Raw genomic sequence first — 23,601 nt, forward strand, 5'->3', positions numbered from 1 at the left:
GTCATAAGAGGGTACAAACAAACAGGTCAGTGGAATCAACCAACCCACACTCTCACCTTGTTGAGAACGAGCAGCTATTAAGCATGTAATCTGAGTTAAAATTGTAATTGTAAATAGTATATTTATATAGCGCTTACTACCCATGATGAGGCATTGAAGCTCTTTGTAGTTAGTAAATTAGTATTACTTTTTTTTATAAGCTGTGTTAGGTTTTTGTTCTTGATTTCTGATCATCCACAAAGACCGCATAGACCGACCAGGAGGCGGCATTGCCATCGTCCACAAAAACACCCTCCGCCGCACGACCAGCTCCCAGCATGGAACACCTCCACTTCCTGATTCAGACCAATCCGAACACCACCCTCTTCTGCACCCTCTTCTACAGACCCCCTGAACCCTTCCCTCTATTCAGGGACTCCAAAGCCAAGTTCATCATACCCCACGCCCTCATCTCACCGGCTACATCCTCCTCTGTGACCTCAATTTCCACCTAGACAACCTCAGCGACCAGAACACCTCATCCCTACTAGAGAACCTCGCCACCCTCAGACTCAAACAACTGGTCAACTCCCCAACCTACTCAGCAGGACACACCCTTGACCCCGTCTTCTCCGCCGGCAACAACATCTCTGTCACACACATCTCTGAACTACACTAAACCGACCACCACTGTGTCTTTCAGCAAGAACACCAAACGCCAACACACCCACCACCACCCTGGCAAAAACTGGAGCAAAGTCTCCTAAGTCCAACTCACCGAAGTCCTCAGCCATGCCCCACCACCGGACACCATGGACGCCAATGCCTCACCCGCAACGTCCACCAATGCATCTCCGACACCACAAGAAAACCAGCTGGCTCTCCCCCTACCTTCAAGAATCCAATCTCACCTGCAGTTGACTCGAGAGAAAGGGGAGAACCAGCAAGAACACAGCGGCCACAAAGGCTTCAAAACTGCTGTCACCGCACACTACCTCCTCATCAGAACAGAAAGAAAATCAGCCACTCAGGAACACATCAACGTCAACGCTCACAACAGCAAGAAACTATTCACTGTGGTCAAAGAATTCACCATACCCAGCACGAATACCACAGACATCCCACCCTCCCAAGACCTCTGTGGTAACCTTGCCACTTTCTTCCACCGCAACGTCCAGGAAATCTATCACAGATTCACCACCCAAGACCCACCCACCCACTACCACCACAACCAAAGACTCCACCCCCTGCCAACCCTCCACCACTAGATCCTCCTCACCTCGGAAGACACTCTCAAGATCAGGAGAATCCACTTCGGGCGCTCTCGGACCCCACCACATCTTCAACCGAGTCAGTGCCACCATCGACCCCGAACAGTGCCACATCATCAACTGCTCCATCAAGGCTGGCACCTTCATGGATGACTGGACACATACAGAGATCAACCCTCTACTGAAGAAGCCCTCCGCCGACCCGACGGACCTGAAAAACTACCCAGCCAGAATCATCGAGAAGGCCACCAATGCCCAGCTCACTAAATTCATAGAGACCAACCACATCCTGGACCCCTCCCAATCCGGAATCAGGAGCAACCACGGTACAAAGACCACACTCCTCGCAGCCACAGATGACATCAGCACCCTCCTCGACTGAAACAGCAGCCCTTATCATCCTGGACCTCACCGCCGCCTTCAACACCAGTCTCCCACACCACCCTCAGCACCAGACTACATGATGCCGGCATCTGCGTCAAAGTTCTTGAGTGGATCCGCTACTTTCTCACCGGCTGAACCCAGAGAGTCAGGCTCCCACCATTCACCTCAAAACTGAAAGAGACGAGCTACAGTGTCCCCCAGGGCTCCTACCTGAGCCCCTCTTAAGACAAGTGTCTCATGCTCAACTTCGACAAACTGAGGTCCTAATCCTGGGCTATAACTCCTCCTCCTTGGACGACTCCTGGTGGCCCATTGTTCTTGGGACCCCCCTCACCCACCGACCACGCACACAAACGTGGCATCATCCTCGACTCCTCGCTCTCAATGTGCCACCAAGTCAACACGTCTCATCATCGTGCTTCCACGTGCTTTGCCTACTCTGAAAGATCTTGAAATGGATCCCCATTGAGGTAAGAACAGCCACCTAGGCACTCATCAGCAGATAGCTTGACTACAACAATGCACTCTATGCTGACATCACCAAGAAACTCCAAACAAGACTCCAGAGAATCCATAACGCCGCAGCTAGACTCATCCTGGACATCCCTCCCACAACCACATTACTGCGCACCTGAGAGACCTCCACGGGCTAATGGTCAACAAAAAAATCACCTTCAAGCTCCTCACAAATGCATATAAGGCCCTACACAACATCAGACCCGCCTACCTCAACCACTGCCTCTCTTTCTACATTACCATCAGACAGCTCTGCTCTGCCCAGCTGGGCCTGGCCCCCACCCCAAGGAGCTGTAAGAACTCAGCTGGAAGAAGATCCTTCTCCTTCTTCGTAGTGCAGACCAGGGCCATTCTGCCTCTCCACCTCAGGCAAACCCCAACGCTGTTCCAGTTCAGGAAGGACCTCAAGACCTGGCTTTTTGACTGATCTGCATCCTTCCCCCATCCACAATGCTCATCTCAATGGCTGTTCCATATGGAGGCCAACTGGGGCATTAATGGGTCAATTCTTAGCTACTGGTGTGCTGCTTTCTAATCAATGAGCATAGCCTTGACCACAGAATTATCCAAGATAAGTGGAATGATCTTATATGCATGTACTGGCAAGGGGAACTTAGGGCATCATAGCAGCGCTGATTTGACTGCTGGTCCTCGGATCTTGCTCCGAGACCTCTAGGACCACATGCCAACTGAAACTGTTCTCTTCGGACCTCACCAGAGGGTATATGGCATTTGATCGCTTGGTGGTTCCAGGAGGAACCATTGGTAGATACCCTCCACAAAGCAACCACTGAGTGTTTTGAAATTAACTCCCCTTCTGTGAGTTCCACCACCTCACTTTGGGAGGCCTTTAAGGGTAAGAATAGCGGTAGAGTTTTCTCTTTGGTAGGAGGGAGGGAGAGAGAGATCATGATACTCCAAATCTTGAGAATAGGATAATCCACAGAGGGGAGCACTCAGAGGAGAGCTGCCAGCAGCTAGGAGACATCTGTGAATCCCAAAGGAGTAGGTTACTGGATACGGATAAATTAGCTAGTGCCTTGTCTCAATACCGGGTTTATGGCAGGGTAATTGTAGGATGTTGGCTCTGTATATACTATCTCAAAGTAAGAGATAGTATGCACAGAGTCCAAGGGTTCCCCTTAGAGGTAAGATAGTGGCAAAATTAGATAATTCTAATGCTCTATTTTGTGGTAGTGTGGTCGAGCAGTAGGCTTATCAGAGGGTAGTGTTAAGTATTTGTTGTACACACACAGGCAATAAATGAGGAACACACACTCAAAGGCTTAACTCCAGGCCAATCGTTTTTATATAGAAAAATATCTTTTCTTAATTTATTTTATAACCACAAGATTCAAGATTTGAAGTAAATACATAAAATGCAAGGTACTCCACATAGGTAAGTAAGGAATTTTGAATTAGAGCAGTAACATACACAGTTTTAGTTAAAATGGCAATAAGCTATTTTAAAAGAGGACACTGCAATAATCAACAGTTCCTGGGGGAGCTAAGTACTGGTTAGTTTTTCAGGTAAGTAAGGCACTTACAAGTTCAAGTTCCTGGGCATAGGCAGCCCACTTCTGGGGGTTCAAGGCAACCCCAAAGTCACCGCACCAGCAACACAGGGCCGGTCAGGTGCAGAGATCAAAGGAGGGCCCAAAACACATAGGCGCCTATGGAGAACCTGGGTGCTCCGGTTCCAGTCTACCAACAGGTAAGTACCTGCGTCTTCGGAGGGCAGACCAGGGGGGTTTTGTAGAGCACTCGGGGGGACACAAGTAGGCACACAAAACAGACCCTCAGCGGCACAGGGGCGGCCGGGTGCAGTGTGCAAAGCAGGCTTTGGGTTTTCAATAGGAATCAATGGAGGGACCCGGGGGTCACGCTAGCGGTGCAGGCAGAACACAGGGGGGGCTTCTCGGGCCAGCCACTGACTGGGCTAGGCAGAGGGTCACCTGATGGTCACTCCTGCACTGGAGTTCGGTTCCTTTTGGTCCTGGGGGCTGCGGGTGCAGTGGTCGGTCCAGGAGTCGGGTTCTTTGTTCCAGGCAGACACGGTCAGGGGGAGCCTCTGGATCCACTTTGCCTGCGTCGCTGTAGGGGTCCAGAGGGGTCGTCTCAAGTAAGTCACAAGGTCGTAGTTGCCTGGGAGTCCTCCCTGCAGTGTTGTTTCTCTGGATCTCATGCCGGGGGTGTCAGGTGAAGAGTGTGAAGTCTCACGCTTCAGGTGGGAAAGTGAAGTCTTTGAAAGTTGCAAGAAAGTTGCAAAGTTGTTGCTGTTTTTGAACAGTGCCGCTGTTCACTGGAGTTTCTTGGTCCTTCGGGTTCAGGGCAGTCTTCTGAGGCTTCAGAGGTCGCTGGTCCCTGTCGGATGCGTCGCTGTGCAGGTTCTTTGAGTCTGTTGACAGGCCGGTAGGGCTGGGGCCAAGTCAGTTTGTCGTAGTTCGGACTCTTGCTCTGAGCAAGACTGCTGGTCTCAGGATTACAGTACTTTCGTTCGTAGGTGACTAAGGGGGTCATTCTGACCCTGGCGGTCCTTGACCGCCGGGCCCAGGGTCGGCGGGAGCACCGCCAACAGGCTGGCGGTGCCCCGCAGGGCATTCTGACCGCGGCGGTTTGGCCGCGGTCAGAACAGGAAAACCGGCGGTCTCCCGCCGGTTTTCCGCTGCCCTGCTGAATCCTCCATGGCGGCGCAGCTTGCTTCGCCGCCATGGGGATTCAGACACCCCATACCGCCATCCTGTTCCTGGCGGTTCGCCCGCCAGGAACAGGATGGCGGTATGGGGTGTCGTGGGGCCCCTGGGGGCCCCTGCAGTGCCCATGCCAATGGCATGGGCACTGCAGGGGCCCCCGTAAGAGGGCCCCACAAAGTATTTCAGTGTCTGCTCAGCAGACACTGAAATACGCGACGGGTGCAACTGCACCCGTCGCACCTTCCCACTCCGCCGGCTCCATTCGGAGCCGGCTTCCTCGTGGGAAGGGCGTTTCCCGCTGGGCTGGCGGGCGCCCTTCTGGCGGTCGCCCACCAGCCCAGCGGGAAACACAGAATAACCGCAGCGGTCTCCTGACCGCGGTGCGGTATTCTGGAGGGGGGAACTCTGGCGGGTGGCCTCCGCCGCCCGCCAGAGTTAGAATGACCCCCTAAGTCTCTTACTACAACTATTTGTAACTGTTGTCCAAACCTTACCGGCTTAATAGCAGTACCTCACCGAAAACACAATAGTAAAAGGTGATTTGTAGCAGTCGCTTACACATGGACTCAAAATACAATATCTCAGGGTTGTCGTGGTTAAACGGAAATTACCCTTTTCTCACAGATCTATAATGTCTCATACAAACAAAGGCAATAACACAGATGCTGTAAAGTTATAATAGTTTTTATTCAACATAACTGCAATTTGTGATAAGTTGCATGAACTGCAACGATTAGGATAATGAATATACCAAGCAATAGTATTGTAAAGAGGAGAGTCATTGTTATAAAGACCCCCACCATTATGCAATATAAGATAAAAATATATGTATATGTAAAAGATGGAATAAGCCCTAATACCCTAAGGAGAGTAGGTCTAACCTCCTACCTAAAAAGGAAGAGCTGGGTTCGTTAAACCTAATCTGCCAAAACCGTGTCCATGAGAGGAGCCCCCAACCCTCGTTACCTTGGAATGAGGTCTCTATCTCAGACTCCGCAGGGACACGAAGACTGGATCAGTGTCAAGATGACTGCAGCATCGGTATCAGCGATGGTGGCGATGCCCTCTGGTCGGAATCCCTCTGATTATCTGTCTAAAAGTGTGTTGTATTTATACAGATCTACAAGGTCCCCTGTCATAAGTGTTATTCATAACAATAGATAAGAGGCATGCTTGGGACGGCAATTAATATCAACAATCCCTCGAAAGTATAGAGAGGGAAAATCCCTAAGTGTGAATGCCTACTGTATGTTTGTCTTTCGTGCTTGATCTTGACGCCTTGGCGCAGTGACACTGATAATAGAACCCATAACAAGTGGCCTAACTAGAAACAAGGCCGCCATCTTAAAGGAAATAAATAATTAAATGGACTAAGCCAGAGCAAGCTAAGTAGGTTAAAAGTCACTGCGTGACGGGGGCACGAGTTTACGAGCCTACGGCTAAGCTAACTCCTGTTAACCCGTTAAAACAAACTAGGATTCACTACACCCTCCCCATTGCCGTAACAGGTATGATGAAGGTAAAGAAAACCCAATCGCTAAAAAGCTGCTACTGAACTAAAAAGCCCAAAAACTTAACGAAAAAAAATAAATGCTGTGTTATAAAATTAGTTTCTTAAAAAACATTTCAGAGACTTTAATATCAACCATGACAAGTATAGCAAACTTTTAGTATAATTGCTTCTTTTATTAGAATCGGGAACTGGCAAGCTAATTCATCAAATTATGTGCTATATGCAGGATCTTGAAGAATGTCATCGAAGTCACCATTCAAGGATCTCAAAAATGAGTCAACATCGTCTGAAGTGAAATTGAGAGCTGGGCGGACAAACTGATCCACAGAGCAGAAGTGAGCCATATTCATCGGTGCATCGACACTCGCTGCAGCGTCATCATCCATGTTAGTTTGTATAACAGAAGGCTCATAGGTGGCCTCGCGGAGCAACCTCAGTCTCAAGGGGCACGACCGTGTATGAACCCTCATCGGGGACATCAGCAGTTCGTGGTCCACAGGAGATGTCAGTGCAACAGCAAGACAGACCATAGGCAGATGTTCAAAGAGACACCATATGCAGCGGAACACCGGTTGTACACACCATAGTAGAGGCCGGAATGACAATGACCAGTCAAACTCTAGTTCCACCAGCAAAGGTGTACCGAAGATCCGAACCATGCGTTCACGGCACAGCGGGGTTGACGGGAGCGGCTCCATTGCTCTGTGTCGCTGGAAAGAAACAACCACCGCGAATCAGAAAATATAGCAGTAGTAGTCCGCCAATTAAAGCCGAAATAATTGGAAAGCCACCAAACACACTGGAAAAGAGTGAATGGATGGCTGATGGGATGACTCCGAAGACAGTCTGGAATATGGACACGAAACCAGACCCGACAGCCTTAAAGAAATGAACAATCCCAGTGGTGCTTGAAGCATTGAATATTCTCGATACCAACTCTCCAAAGTGTAAGGGGAAATCGGTATTTAAAAGGGATTGTATCTCGGCTGATGATCTCGCAACCTGGAGAGCATACGTCTCATTTGCGGATGTCAAGGCGACCTGTTTTTGAAACAATAGCGCCTTCAGTCTACTCAACTTGTCATAGTTCACATTAATAGTATCAATGTGGGGCCACATTTCAGATACTTGTATCTCTCGTGTGGGGGGAAACAAAACATGGCCACAACACGTAACGACCTTCGTGACTGAGATTGCGTAGGCAATTCCAGGTCGCAAGCCGCAACAGCTGTCATCGCTCAGAAGAACATAACTCCCATTAGAAAGAACATGAAACACCGAACCAATCAAGGGGACGGGAGTACCCTTCAGAAAACAGGCCAAATTTGCGACCCCCGCATTGCAAAGACCGTGAAGAGACACCTGTTTGCATATCATGGAATGACGAACATTAGTCTCACATTCACTTCCGCTAAGAAAGACCTCTTGTTCGCCGTTCAGACATCGATACTCAAAGGGCAACTCCCACTCTTCCTTAATAAAGCTATCTCCTAGCCGTTCATATCGTCCCACTGCAAGATGTTTCAGGCAGCTCGAGAAACGAAACGTTGAAAACAGTAAATTAATAATGCTGTGTAAGAGCCAGATAGTTGATGGACTCTCTGCTACCGTGAAGGGCAACTTATCTAATTTTTCTACTTGAAGCAAGGTGAAACGAGCCTCTCTTTTAGCCATTGTCACTTGTTCCCCGGAAAAATTAAAAGCAGCGAATAGTTCACTCCCATTAAGGTATTTCCATGGAATGTGGCCACTTTTCATCGTCTGCAATGCCCAACTCAGCTGCATGATGGAACGCAGCTGTGTTTGCCCATGATATAACCGAGACAAATCAGTCTGAGTGATATCAATAGCAGATGACACTATATTCGACAGGGAATAAAACCTGTTGGAAAGTGTGTTCATGCCATTGTCGACAACAGCCAATGTATTTTCCAAATTCTCTTTATCAAGTTGCCGTAAACGTGCAGCAGCCTCAATTTGAGAAAGTTTCCAAATTTCATTATACATGGCATATAAAAACCGTTTCGAGCGTTGCTTTCTAGGACCTAATAGGAAATCTTGTAGGTCTATACTGTCAGAAAGAGTATTCAGGTGTTGTTTCACCGCTGTTAAGGTGTTCGTTTGTACCCATTGTTGGCACAGCTTGCACACACTGTAAGTTGTAATTATACCAGCATGCTGACCTGACAAAAAGCGAGGGTCTGGTCTATGGATGGAAAATCCCCTGAAGAGTTCAAAAAACGCCTTTGACACTCATCAGTATCGGTGGACCATACCAACCATCCCCCAGGACTGGAAAGTGAAGAATTATAGTCACCACCCTTAACCAATGCATCTAGCCTATCCTCAGAAACATTTAGAAAGTGTTGCCAATCTTTAAATTTTGTCGGTGTAGGGATACTGGGCGTGTTTAGATCCTTTATTTTAGCTAATCCCAGACATGATGTCTGCTCAACAGTGTCATTTAAAAAAATCATTTGCACAGGAATTAAGCAAGCTCGAAACAAAGCCTCCCTACCCTGTATCTGCCAATCTTGTGTCCCCCATACACTCTTCAAATCGATAATGTTCTTCCAATATTCATAACCCTCAATTGAAAGTCGGGAAACAAAGGGATCTGAATAAATCAGTTTGGTATCTGTTAGCAACAGTTTTCTAATGTGTGTCTCAGGTAATTTAAAATAATATGATTCAGCTTTCGTTGTATCATGCACAGAAAAGTATGTGAATTTGTCACTGTAATACTGTGGACTCCCCACCCGTGGTGTTGAACAATGTTCCCATTGTGTGTAGTTAAAAAGAGGCCTATATCTAGTTGCACGGTGCAGGGGGTGATGTCCCCAATTATTATAGCAGAACATTTCACCATAATTCATTGTAAAATCATATACATCATCACTTCCAAAAGCGGAGTAGTCCTTCATTTCAGTTAGCATGGAATCCACTGTTTGGACATCCCAATCATCAGAGACAACATTAGGTGTAATAACATCAGACATAGAAATTTTGAACACGTATGGTATTTGAATTATCTCTGTAGGCCCGTATATATCGAACAGAACTTTGTCCCAAACAATCCCATCAGAAATTGGAATAGCTGTAATATTGACAGGGGACAAATCACATCGGACCTTATGTGATGAATGATGCGGTGTTAAAATTACATCAACAGGCTCCACTGAGGAGCGATCAGCAATATAGTGACCATTAATTAGTAAAAAGAAAACAGTCACAAAACCAATCCATAAAAATAATGCAATAAATGTCAAACAGAACCAGAGATAGTTCCATGGATATATCAAATAGTTCTTTTTAAGCCATTGATAGAACTTGCTACCTCTGGAAAGTTTGTCAGTTTCAGTTGAGGATGAATCTGAAGAAAAATCATCAATGTCCACAAAATAGCCAGATGAAGTCTCCGCAAACACAGGACTCATCGAATTCCCATCCACTGTTCTTGGAGGTTCATGATAGATGACGTTACAAGTCGTGGAAGTGTTCGTGTAAAATACAGCCAAATCCTGTAGCGGTGTGTTCTCCGAAGTTGTTACAGGAACCAACAAAAGTTCATTTTCTGCCCTCCCCATGGTCGAGGAAGTGTCTGGAACAGCAGCTGACATAGTTGTATAGTCAGTAGTAGCGATGGTCATCCTACTATGTAGAGGGATGTCCTGTTGGGTAGCGAGAGGGGATCGGGAACTACCCAAGGGACCTCCTGGTCTCCTGTGAAGAATTGGCCACATGGTGTAATTTGATGTCATCAATGGAGATGAATCTGTTTGATTTGGAACCAGACAATGGCGGAAGGATGACAGTCCTGGTGCCTTTTATCCCCAAGACCGGTACAGGTGCTCTGTATGCGGGACCAAACTCTTTTCTCACAGCGATCTTCTCACGAACCAGATCCCCAACGTTAGGAATCCAGCCAGTTTAAGTTTTCGCCAAATCCCTTATTCCCAAGGTGGCAGCGCTTGCAGATGATTTATCATCACGGAATTGTTGAAGCTCCTGTAAAACAGCGAGACGTTCTTTTATGTCAAATGGTGTTTCTGCTGCCACCATACCAGGGGCATCAAGATCGGGAACATACATAGTTGTCCCAAAGAGAACCTCATATGGAGACTTGCCCCTCAAGGACCGTCTTGGCAGATTATTCAGTGCTCTCTGGACCCCATATAGGTGATGTAACCAACTACGGCCTGAACCTAATACTAGAGCTGTTAAGGACTGCTTTAGATCACGATTCCGCCTCTCCACGACCGAATTTCCCTCAGGATGGTATGGTGAGGAGTAATGGAGTTCAACACCCATCGTCCTCATGGTGTCCCTGAAAGCCTTAGAGGCAAATGCAGGGCCCTGGTCCGAATGGAATGCTGCAACCGCATATGCACCGATAAAGATCAGCAAATCTTTTATAACAGTCCGGGCGTCAGCCAACCGCTGTAGCCATACCCACAGGAATCTAGAACAGGAATCTACAGCCACTAAAATGTATTTGTATGCACCATCAGGTTGCAAAGGACCACAATGGTCCAGGTACACACAATGGAGTGGTTTGTCTGACACTAAGAGAGATGTCTGCGGAGGGCCTCTGACAGTCGAGCCCTTAATCTGCTGACAAATGTCACAGCAAAGGACATACTGTTTAGTCCGTCTGCATAGACCAGGCCACCAGTACCGTTGTTGTAGAATGGTGATAGTGGCCTGTATACCAGCATGTGCAGAAGCAACACCCTCATGTGCAGCTGTAATCAATTCCAATCTTTGATCTTCATTTGGGATCACTCGATCACCAACATCTGGAATTGTTGCAAAAGCAACATTCTGTGCACTGATATGATATGTATAGTTTGTAGGGTATCCTTTCGGAAGGGGCTTGTCTGCAGCCGAGGCTTTAACAGCAAGCAGTATTTCATTATCCAACCTCGTCCGAGAACGAGTCACCGCAGCCACAGAAGCCGTAGCTACTGATGCTTTGGCTGCTTCGTCAGCCAACGTATTACCGGCAACATGTATTCCTACACGTTGGTGCCCCAATGTATGAACTACATGGACACATGGCAGCTTATCCTTAAGATCAGCCACCCTTCCCCACAATATTTTGTGTTTAATGGTGTTCCCTTTAGAATCTCTAAACCCGTTCAGTATCCAATGATTGAGGTATTCATTGTATGACTGGTCGCAGTAATATGAATCACAGACGATCAAAGTCTGCGTTCCTGGCTCTGAATGTTCGAGCGCTAGAAGAAGAGCCTTAAGCTCGGCCAACTGGGCTGTGCAGTCCCCTAAGGTCTGAGTGTATGTGTTATGAGGATGAAAAACTCCGTCTTCCATTACCCCGCACACGGCTGCGCAAGCTGCCGAGTATTGATGTTTAGTACCGACAGCCGGTTGTGCCGATCCATCAGTGTAAATGATGGTATCATAACTGTCTATTGGCAATATGTGTAAGGGAGCGGGGTACTCCTGTTCATACTGGAGAAATTCTTGTGTCTGAAGTCTGGGGTCAAACACATAATCAACATCAGTGGCGGTCAGAGATGTTGCCCATTGAATCCAGCGTGGATGCAATGCCTTAGCGTTAGGAACGCTCGCTTTAGTGACAGCCTCTAAGGCCGGAACCGGGGAGACAACAACAATGCGTTTTCCCTGGGCAAGCGGTCTCTCCTTTATGACGCCAATCTGTACTGCCGTCAGAATTTTTTCAGTAGGAGCAAAACGTTTTTCTGCATTGGAGTACAAATGTGATTTGTATGCTATTGGCACCGTGTCACCCTCATTAAAAGTGACATAGGTAAATCCTAGGGCACCAGCTATTATTCTGATGACCAAATTTGTTTTATTGTCCCGTGTGTACAAGTGTCTAGCTTCTAGCATGTCTTGTTGTATGTCCCTTAGGATGTGTGTGTGTTCAATTGTCCATCGCCTGCCAGAATAATTGGGCTGAATTAAGTCATATAGTGGTTTTACGCGTTCAGCATAATCTGGAATATATTTTCTGCCAAAATTAAAGAAACCCAGTAATGACTGCAATTTCTTAAGCGTGTTCGGAGGCTGTAGCTGAGCACACTTCTCTAGGAAGTGCGGGCCAGGCTCTTCCCCTCGTTTGATAGTTCATATCCTAGGAACAATACACTAAGAAATGCTATCTTGCTTTTCTTAAAATTAAATTTATATCCGAAGGTGGCAAATCCCAAAATTATCCGATCGACCCTGGCAAGATGAATGTCAAGGGTGTCATCAGTGAGATAGATATCATCCACATATGATAATGCCTCGGAATCAAGCTCCTGTAAGATTGATGTGACACGGGCCGAAAACAGTCCTGGGCTGTTTTTATAGCCTTGGGGTAAACGACAAAAGCGTTTCTGAGAACCATAGGAAAATGCACTTAGGTCTCTACTTTCATGTGCTAAATTCTGGCAGAAAAAACCATTAGATATATCCAATGTAGTTTTGTATTTTTTACGCACTATATTATTAATTAGCGCTGTGCTGTGTGAATTTTGTATAGCATAAGTGCGTGCATGACTATTCAACTGCCTATAATCAACCACTATTCTATATGAATGATCAGGTCACGCAACGGGAAATAGCGGATTATTCATTGCCGATGTACAGGGCTCAATTACTCCCTGGTATTCAAGTTGTGACAGTATCTCCGTCACTGGAGCTTTTGCTTCATGTTTAACAGGGTATTGTGGCTGCGGGTGTGGTGTAGACCGAATGGGAATAACATGGCAAGGAGAGTCTTTGTCCCATCCTACATGATTACGGTATAATGCAGGTGCCTGCGCTAAAGCCCATTCAGCAGCTAATGCTCGTTTGTCTGTCTCCGGAACAAGATCGGAGAAAGAAGGCAAAATTACATCTTCCCCATGTGGGAGCATGCGGACATGTTCAGGTGGCCAGTCTCTCTCGGCCAACAGGATATCACTAGTAAGTTCATCCCAGAATATTACACTAATAATGCGTTCCACGTCTCCCTCTATCTGAATTGTTAAATCAAAAACCCGATCGGGTGGAAGTACGCGGCCATCCGCCGTTTCAACTGCGATATAATCGCTAGTTGCTGTCGCATCCAGATGATCTTTCAGATTCTGGCGACATATCGTGACCTCTGCCGCGCTGTCCAACAGAGTCACTGCCCACTTCTTGTTCCTCAACAGTGTTCTCAATACTACTGGCATTTTTAATGGTCAGTGCAGCCACTTTTTTCTTTTTAAATTGTGGCTTTTGTTGAGGAGTCTTTTCTTCTTTTTTAACAGTAGACTGCGGCGAGTCTTTCTTTTCTTTCACGTATTCCGGACGTCGATCTTGACGGCCCCCTCTCTCGCTACGTCTATCCGGTGCGTCCTGAAAGGAACGAGAAGGACGGGAATCAGTATATCTGTCTGGAGTTCTAATGTTATCCCTATTTCTGAGATTATATCTCCTTTCGGAGTACTCCGGATGAGGAGAATCAGCTCTTTTGTTTCTCCTATCCTTTTTTTGTCCCAGCGCTTCTTAGAGCCCTCCTGTGCCTGCTTCGTACCTTCCTTATGGGTGGTACTTGGTATGTCCAATTTTTTAGGTTTGGCTCCCAGCCTATCCCGTCCTATACTAGTATAGGTATCAGAGATTATTTTTGGTAGCTGTCTCTCTTGTTCCTGGTGTGGAGTTTCCCGGAGACGCTGGCGTATCGCCAGTGCTACTGCTTCCCCTTTAATATTACTCAATATTATCGAGGAGACGGCGTCAAAATTACGCATCAATTTCATCCCCAGATCTAGGGCTGGTGCAGCCCCATGCTCATTTTGTATTTGTTTCAATACTTCCGGCAAATTGGCCAGTGTAGGGGTACCATGCGTGGTAGTATAAACGGCAGCGAAGACTGTACCCCAAGTGGCACATTCATCAACCGAGGGAACCATCCCGAATGGCAAGCACATAGTGAGCAATCTATGTTTCTCCTGTGGCCCCGTATGGGGGAACACAGCTTCCAGCTGATTTGTTTTCTGAGCAATCCAGAACGGTATTTTTTCTCGATCCGAGGGCACTTTACCCATAATGGTATGCACCGTTTGTGGATTAATCCCAGTAGCCAATTGATATCCACCAGCCACCGGCAGTGCTGGACGCGCTGGTGTAGTGTTCAATGTTCGCATTACGAACTGGACCAATCGTCTATATAATGCCACTAATTCATTATATAATATCCTTAAATCTACAAGCAGCATAGTCTGTATGCCTGGGTGAGGTGTATATGTGGCAAACATGGGCCACGTAGGCCCTTCATTACTTAAAGGACCTAGCCTCACCCGCCGCAGTATATGTGGTAGGGCGCCTTCAAACCAGTTTTGATGCTCCTGATATGTGAGCGATATTTCATGATACTGGTATGCTTCATACCTTACTGGTACGTCCGCAATGTCATAAGTGTGAAATGTGTGTGTCCGTTGGTCAGCCTCAGGAAAAGCAACCCAACAGTAAAATGTTTCTGTTTGGTATGCTTCTGTTGCTTCTATAATCAAAGTAACATCCCGCCCTCTTCTGTAAGGCCATGTGCTAATAAATGTTGTGTAAGTGCATGTCTAGCATTTGCAGGAATGTCTATGGTATTAGCCATAGTTGTTTAGAGAAACGGAACACCAAAATAGGGGAAGTTTTTCCTTTTGTGAGTTCGAGCTCGAACAACCTACAGCCTAAGCAGGTGTTACCTGTTTGGCTGAGGAGGATTCTCCCAAAGACCACGGACGTCTCCGTATAATGGTACTGAGGGAACCTGTTGTCTGTGAGACAGTGATAGTCAGGGTATCCGTAAATTAGTGCCTAAACACCATCGTTGGGGGCGCCATGTCGTAGTTCGGACTCTTGCTCTGAGCAAGACTGCTGGTCTCAGGATTACAGTACTTTTGTTCGTAGGTGACTAAGTCTCTTCCTACAACTATTTGTAACTGTTGTCCAAACCTTACCGGCTTAATAGCAGTACCTCACCGAAAACACAATAGTAAAAGGTGATTTGTAGCAGTCGCTTACACATGGACTCAAAATACAATATCTCAGGGTTGTCGTGGTTAAACGGAAATTACCCTTTTCTCACAGATCTATAATGTCTCATACAAACAAAGGCAATAACACAGATGCAGTAAAGTTATAATAGTTTTTATTCAACATAACTGCAATTTGTGATAAGTTGCATGAACTGCAATGATTAGGCTAATGAATATACCAAGCAATAGTATTGTAAAGAGGAGAGTCATTGTTATAAAGACCCCCACCATTATGCAATATAAGATAAAAATATATGTATATGTAAAAGATGGAATAAGCCCTAATACCCTAAGGAGAGTAGGTCTAACCTCCTACCTAAAAAGGAAGCGCTGGGTTCGTTAAACCTAATCTGCCAAAACCGTGTCCATGAGAGGAGCCCCCAACCCTCGTTACCTTGGAATGAGGTCTCTATCTCAGACTCCGCAGGGACACGAAGACTGGATCAGTGTCAAGATGACTGCAGCATCTGTATCAGCGATGGTGGCGATGCCCTCTGGTCGGAATCCCTCTGATTATCTGTCTAAAAGTGTGTTGTATTTATACAGATCTACAAGGTCCCCTGTCATAAGTGTTATTCATAACAATAGATAAGAGGCATGCTTGGGACGGCAATTAATATCAACAATCCCTCGAAAGTATAGAGAGGGAAAATCCCTAAGTGTGAATGCCTACTGTATGTTTGTCTTTCATGCTTGATCTTGACGCCTTGGCGCAGTGACACTGATAATAGAACCCATAACAAGTGGCCTAACTAGAAACAAGGCCGCCATTTTAAAGGAAATAAATAATTAAATGGACTAAGCCAGAGCAAGCTAAGTAGGTTAAAAGTCACTGGGTGACGGGGGCACAAGTTTACGAGCCTACGGCTAAGCTAACTCCTGTTAACCCGTTAAAACAAACTAGGATTCACTACAAGTTGTTGTCTCCGTCATCTCTGCAGGGCTTTCAGGTCAGCAGTCCTTCTTCTTTGTGTAGGTTGCAGGAATCTGATTTCCTGGGTTCTGGGGTGCCCCTAAATACTAGATTTAGGGGTGTGTTTAGGTCAGGAGGGCAGTAGCCAACGGCTACTGTCCTGGAGGGTGGCTACACCCTCTTTGTGCCTCCTCCCTGAGGGGAGGGGGGGCACATCCCTAATCCTATTGGGGTAATCCTCCAATCTCAAGATGGAGGATTTCTAAAGGCGGGGGTCACCTCAGCTCAGGACACCTTAGGGGCTGTCCTGACTGGTGGGTGACTCCTCCTTGTTTTTCTCATTATCTTCTCCAGACTTGCCGCCAAAAGTGGGGGCAGTGGCCGGAGTGGCGGGCATCTCCACTAGCTGGGATGCCCTGGGGTGCTGTAACAAAAGGCATGAGCCTTTGAGGCTCACCGCCAGGTGTTACAGTTCCTGCAGGGGGAGGTGAGAAGTACCTCCACCCAGTACAGGCTTTGTTCCTGGCCACAGAGTGACAAAGGCACTCTCCCCATGTGGCCAGCAGCGCGTCCGGTTGTGGCAGGCTGGCAGAAACTGGTCAGCCTAGCACTAGGAGTCAGACTGGTACTCACGGGGAATCTCTAAGATGCCCTCTGGGTTCATTTTACAATAAATTCCACACTGGCATCAGTGTGCATTTATTGTGCTGAGAAGTTTGATACCAAACTTCCCAGATTTCAGTGTAGCCATTATGGAACTGTGGAGTTCGTATTTGACAAACTCCCAGACCATATACAATTTATGGCTACCCAGCACTTACAATGTCTAAGGTTTTGCTTAGACACTGTAGGGGTATAGTGCACCCTGCCTTAGGGCTGTAAGGCCTGCTAGAGGAGTGACTTACCTATGCCACAGGCAGTGTGAGGTGGGCATGGCACTCTGAGGGGAGTGCCATGTCGACTTAGTCATTTTCTCCTCACCAGCACACACAAGCTGTGAGGCAGTGTGCATGTGCTGAGTGAGGGGTCCCCAGGGTGGCATAATACATGCTACAGCCCTTAGAGACCTTCACTGGCATCAGGGCCCTTGGTACCAGGGGTACCATTTACAAGGGACTTATCTGGGTGCCAGGGCTGTGCCAATTGTGGGAACAAAGGTACAGTTTAGGGAAAGAACACTGGTGTAACCATGCCAAGGAGGCATTTCCTTACAGTAATAAACTATAAGTAGTATGAGTAGAATGAGTAATAAACTGGGCAAATTGCTCTACTGGACATCCCAAAAGCAAGCCAGGACAAGGATAATGCCTCTATCCGTGCTCCTGATGATAGTCTTATCTCCAACTCTGAGGATATCATGGGAGTGTTCTCAGACTTCTACCAGGAGCTCTATCATGAGAGATGCCCCCCTCAGCTGGAGCTTGGCGCTATATTGCTAATGATTTAGTGATGATGTTGTTGTTGATGTCAGACAGTGAGGAGCTCAATGAGCCTCTGAACCTACGGGAGTTTCAATCAGCAAATTACTGCCTTCCCATTGGGGGAAACCGTCAGCCCATCGAATTTATTAAACAACTCTCCTCCCTTCTGTCCCCACACCTGTTAACACTGTTTGGGGAGATTGAGCATTCAGGCTGACTGCCGGGTGACCTTCACCTTGCTTCCATAACCACTATCTTTAAACTGGAAGTTCTCAGAGCTTTGCTCCTGTTACAGGACCATCTCCCTCTTGAACGTTGAGCCCAGGCTCCTCGCTAAAATCCTGGCCACCAGACTATCCTAGGTTATAGAAACGCTGGTCCATGAAGACCAAGACAGTTTTATGCCAGAGTGGGATAGGTGGCACTATCTACGCCAATGAAAGGCTGCACTTCCCAGGAGTGATAAACTACAGGGCCTGGTGGTACTGATGCTTATAGATTATGAAAAATCCTTTGAGAGACAGCAGTGGCGTTTCCTTTTCAAAATACTATACAATATTAATTTTGGTCCCCCGGTTTGTGACCTTGGCAAAGGCTTAGTATGATGCCCCAAGGGTAAGGGTAAGAGTAAGTGCGGTAATTTCCCCGGCCTTTCCTATTAAGCGAGGTACCCGTCATTGCTGCCTCATATCTCCTCTCCTATTAGCCCTAGTTAGGGTAACCACTGGCCTAGTGGATTACAAGTGGCATTCAGATACACAGGGCGGTGGACCGAGGGTTTTGAAGACATGGTTGTCTTATATGTAGAAGATATGGTTTTATACATTCAACATCTGCAGGCCTCCCAGCCTTGTCTGATACAGATGCTGAAAATATACAACGAGGTTTCCAGCCTACAGTTAACTGGTAAAACAGTTTACATACCCATGGAAGGCCTACCGCCCCCATGCTCTACGGCCTTCCTGTTTCAAATAGTGGATGTACCCTCTGTACCTGGGCATACACATCAGTCAGGACCGACAGTCATACTGGGACACCAGTGCTGCCAACACTGGAAGCATGGTCCTCCTTGCTGCTGAATCTGATGGGGTGGGTAGCTCTTTATAAGATGTTGGTCCTTCCCATTTCTCTCTACATCTTACAAAATGACCCCTTTATTTTGCCACCCAATTGTTTCCAAGGCACCCAATCATTACTTTGCAAGATCCTTTGGGCGGGCAAGCTTCAGAAGGTCTCATATGCTAAGTGCACTTTTTAGATGCTTGAGGGCGGACTGGGAGTCCAGAACTTTGGCACCATTATGGGGCAGCTTAGATACTGCCAATCGATAGCTGGTTCTATGATGACAGGCACGACTCCTCCTTTCGGCTATAATTAACCATACCTGAGGAACTAGGCTCCCTCAACTTTTTGTATTGGTGGGCACGCCTCTCTTTCTAAGGTGGCAAGGCTGCCACTCCTGTTTTGGTGAGAGGCCTTGTCTCATGTAAAATGTTTCAACAATCTCACAGTCCAAACTCCACTGTGGGCTAGCACTAGACTGTCACGGGTGGCCGACTGCCAGGATTTTGGCCACGGGACTTGATTGTTAGCTCTACATCGTGAGATACATGGGACCACAATCATAACGTATCTTTTGAGCGTCTGTCTGAGGTATTAGACTTAACAAATCAAATTTTTTTATCCCTCCAGATTTACCAAATATTAGCCACATAAATTGGCGAGGCGAGGGCAAGGTGTGTGGAGCACAGGTTCCTGGGAGGTAGGGGAGGTCCACAAAAAGTGGCGTTACACCTCCTTGTAAATATGGAACAGTGGTTAGCGCCACCAGAGCGTCAAGGAAAGTGATTCTCCGGTGGCGCTAGGCTCTCTTAAATCTGTCCCATAGTTTTCCAAAGTACTGGCACTGCGATCCATTTCCATAAGCAGATAGCATCAGTTCTTTTCGACAGGTTACTATTTGTGAATGGTCGGTAGCCAATCAATCCTTACTCACTGCACAAGTGGTCACAAATCATTGATTCGTTTCCTTGGGAATCACCAGAAATGGAAGAATGGCCATTTACAGCCTCATCTCTCTTTGGACTCTCAATGAACTGTAATGTTGTTATTGCATTTAGCCAAGGCATCTATTCATTGCAATGTCATTTCTGAACGTTACAATTTGGCCTTTCCGTATGTACAAATCCTGCCGCTTTGTGCAGTATATACTTTTGCTCACAAACAAACTTCAGCATACATCTGTCCATGGTCTTGACAGAAGACAAACAAGAGAATTGGTGCCAATCAATAAAGTGACAACTCACCGAGTTCCGCAAGGATGATCCCTGGGGAAAAAGCAGAGGAACAACACTTTAGTTTTTTTTAGGTTCTGTATGAATTTCCAAATGAACATTCCTTTGCAAGTTAATCCCCAATGGCCGGATTTGGAATGTGGTTATAGTGAGAAATTTTCCCCTTTCCAAAATGCTAAATACTGAATCTAGAGGAGAATCAACAGGTGGAATTTCTTTCCTTCCAGAATTCACCAGGTGGATGTTCCTCTGCACTTAGCATTTTCCAAAAAATTTAGAACTTTCCATTGCCACCCACATCTAAACCAGGCACTGTGTCAGTAAAACCGTTTAAGTTTTTCTAATTTACACTTAGGTGTAAAGATTCCACAAAAATGAACAAAGATTCATAAACTGAAATATGTTTTAAGATATAATTAAAGAAAAGCAAATTGTCAACTTGAGATTGGCGACATGAGTAGCTTCAGTTCAGGAGTGTCATTTGGAGGTGAAAAAAGCCATAGTTGGGGAAAATGAGTTGCCAACGGAAATGGGAGAAGGTGGAAGGAAGCAAGAATACCAGGAGTGTGGACAGTACCTTTTAATTGAATTATGCATTAATGGAGCTGGGTTTCATATGCGGCATAGGAAAGGTGGGAGGTGTCACACGTGGATAAGACCGCCGGAGAAAGCAGACTAGCTCAGGATTTTAGGCATTCCTGTCAAGCTCTTGCCTCTTAAATGAGGTTGGGGCCAGATATTTTAGAAGGTAATCCTATTAAAGTAAATGGAGAGAAAAATACTTTTTTAGGGTGACGCAGAGTCGCAAAGAGGGTGACCTCATGGAAGTCTACAGAGGCATGTCACTTTCTAAGAGGGTATGTATGAAATTGTAAAAGGGGGATCCCGGTCAGTTGTTTTTGAATTGACAGGGATGTTTAAGGCGAGTCCTGGGTCCTCACACCACTGACCTTGTGACCACATGAAGTAAGATGCCCTTGTTATAGATTTTACAGATACATGACTGTTGGAGTAAAAGGCGAGTCTAAGATGTCTGCCTGATGTCTACGTTTTGCTAGAGCTAGCCCTTGACTGTAGCCGCAGTTCTTGGAGCATGCTCACACCTGTTTTGGTGTTTTTCACCTCAATTCCACAAAACCTATGCTAACTTTATAAGGGTCTTTACACCTGGGACTTTCGACTCGGTTCCAATCCAAAATGTGTTTTACACAGTTACAAGCACTGTTAGAGGAACTGTGGTAACATTTATTTTTTCAACAAGTTTTTTCTTAGTTTCCGTGTTAATATCCTTGTCCAATACAAGGTAGAAAGAGAAACTCCATCTTCCTTTCCTGCTCCATCGCCTGATGGGTGAGTGCAGAAGATACATTTTAACATACTTGAGAAATGACTTTTAGCTTTCCTTTAAATTATGGTATGAGACTTAAAAATACTGTAACATGACATTAGGCGACTGACACAATAATTAGATAACCTCAATTACCTCACTAATCTAGGAGAAGCCAATTCCTGAACAACTCCTGACAAGTCTACTTGGCCAAAGGCGACCACGTATGATCATATGCGCTCCCTGTATTGGGCAATTCCAATGTTAGCTTTTCCATCACTGGTAGGGATGACAAGTCCTAGGCTAATAGTTGTTTCTTTGTCAGGAATATATTGGTAGCTATTCTTAAGTTCACATTAGTAAGATGTTTCAAGTCTTTGGTTCTCAGGGTTAGTGAGATTGTTGCAAGATCAGGCCTAAGGGGATACCTCAAACCCCCCTCACATGGCTTAGAATCTCATTACAATATACCTCAGCTTGGGTCAGGACCACCTCATATGCAGGTCACCATCCTCTAGTCCACAACCCCTACAGCATAGTGTGGTCTCACAAGTAGCCATAGGTTTCAGTACCATGACATTTTACCCGTAAGAAATGGTAATTTTCAATGTTGGGCCCTTCCTCACATTGGTCCTGACAAAGCCCTTTGTGTCAGTGTGTACTCTCCTCTTTCTTCCTATGCATTGTTTTACCAATTTTTCCACCCATCTCAAAAGGAACTTCTTTCTTGTGTATTCCATCAACCGCTGAGGGTATTGAGTTAAATTCATTTCAAATCGTCTGATTGGCGCTTCCTTCATTCGCTCATAATGCATATTATCAGCCAAAGATATTCTTCCAATGACACAGGCATCACTTCCAGAGTCAAGAGACGCATTAGAGCTCGTGCTTTAGAAATATCATTCATGACCTGCGCATTACAAGTGACCTCAAAGTCCACAAAGCATTCTAATGAATCTGTGCCTTCCATGTAAATATGAACAAACTCTTTTAAAATGTGCATAGTGGTAGGTGTGAACAGAAAGTTCTATAATAGATTCTGCCAGCCTCTTCTCCAAGGAGGATGTGGTACGAAATAATGACACAGACGGATGCTAGTAAGTGTACTCAGTATACTGATAGCTTGTGAGGACATCATGCATTAAACCTTTAGTGCCAAGCCTTGGGAGTGTTGCTGTGATAGGATAAAACACATTATGCCTGTACAGGCATGACGGACAAAAAATCAATTTTATGTGTAAACATCTTCAACCAGATATGGCTTCTTAGTTAGCTGAAAAGCTAATGGGGCTTGAGGAGCCACAAATAAAACAGTGCTAGGACTTAGAAGTAGTACACCCTCAAAGCCCATGCTGTCCTTGAGGATGCTGATCAAGGAGTAACTGTGTTGAAAGCTGCAGAGAGATCCAGCCAGAAGCACCATTAGGCAGGAGCTTCCAGCATCGAGGTCTCATGGAGAATAATCAGTCACTGGAAGATGGCTGTTGAAAGCCAATTTGCCATTTGTTAAGGAGAAAACTGACCATGATATGGAGCTGACAAGAGACAGTGCTTTTTAGCATCATTCCTAGAAGGAGTAAACAAGATACAAGGCAGAAGTTGTTGAGATTGTTGATGCCCACCAAAGGTTTCTTTAAGAGAGTTGAGACCTGGGCAGTGTCGAGACAATCAGAGAATGTGCACTGTGAGAGAATTGAGCAGTTTAAAAGGTTCAGCCGGGCAGGATCTGGACTGGAACGTCGTCTGTGAAGTGGATTGCAGCTTCCACTAAAAAAATGCTGTTTTGAAGAGCATTCTCTATGACGTCCGTCAATTCGCACCATCTTTGTTGTGCTTTACAAATCAAGTAGGGGATTCATATAGCATCAGAAGAGTTCTCAGTAGATTTACATTGTCCTCACAGAAGTGTTCAATTCTGCTTTGGGGGTCCTCACAGATGAGGGTGAAACATGACATATTAGATGATTTAATAAAATCAAATAAGAGTTTTGGACAGTTGTTGGAATTATATAACAGAGATTTAATGTAATTAGAATTAGCCATAAAAAATGTTTTTGTAATTGAACCTGGCTGTCCTAAATCAAAAAATGTGCGACCGAGTTAGCTTGCCTCCAACCATTCTCCAATCTGAGGGACTTTCTTTCCTTATTTAATTTCTTGGAGGACCACTGAGCAAGGGCTTTCCACTGTTCGTTCAGTGACAGGCACCAGAAAGTCAGAAAAGTCACAGCTGTAGTTAACTACTGAAAGATTGATAT

At 46.0% G+C, this 23,601-nt stretch overlaps 1 protein-coding gene across 2 annotated transcripts in view; it reads right to left on the reverse strand.

Annotated features, from left to right (window-relative positions):
• The window catches only part of LOC138299177 (butyrophilin subfamily 1 member A1-like), a 121,102-nt gene that overhangs the window by 22,292 nt on the left and 75,209 nt on the right, over positions 1-23,601 (reverse strand). For both annotated transcript variants that reach the window (XM_069237272.1, XM_069237270.1), the window contains exon 8: positions 20,029-20,049. In XM_069237272.1, the coding sequence (XP_069093373.1) occupies positions 20,029-20,049 (21 nt within the window). The remainder of the gene's footprint in view (positions 1-20,028; positions 20,050-23,601) is intronic.

The sequence above is a fragment of the Pleurodeles waltl genome, chromosome 6 (assembly GCF_031143425.1).
Source record: "Pleurodeles waltl isolate 20211129_DDA chromosome 6, aPleWal1.hap1.20221129, whole genome shotgun sequence".
In the NCBI taxonomy this organism is placed as follows: domain Eukaryota; kingdom Metazoa; phylum Chordata; class Amphibia; order Caudata; family Salamandridae; genus Pleurodeles; species Pleurodeles waltl.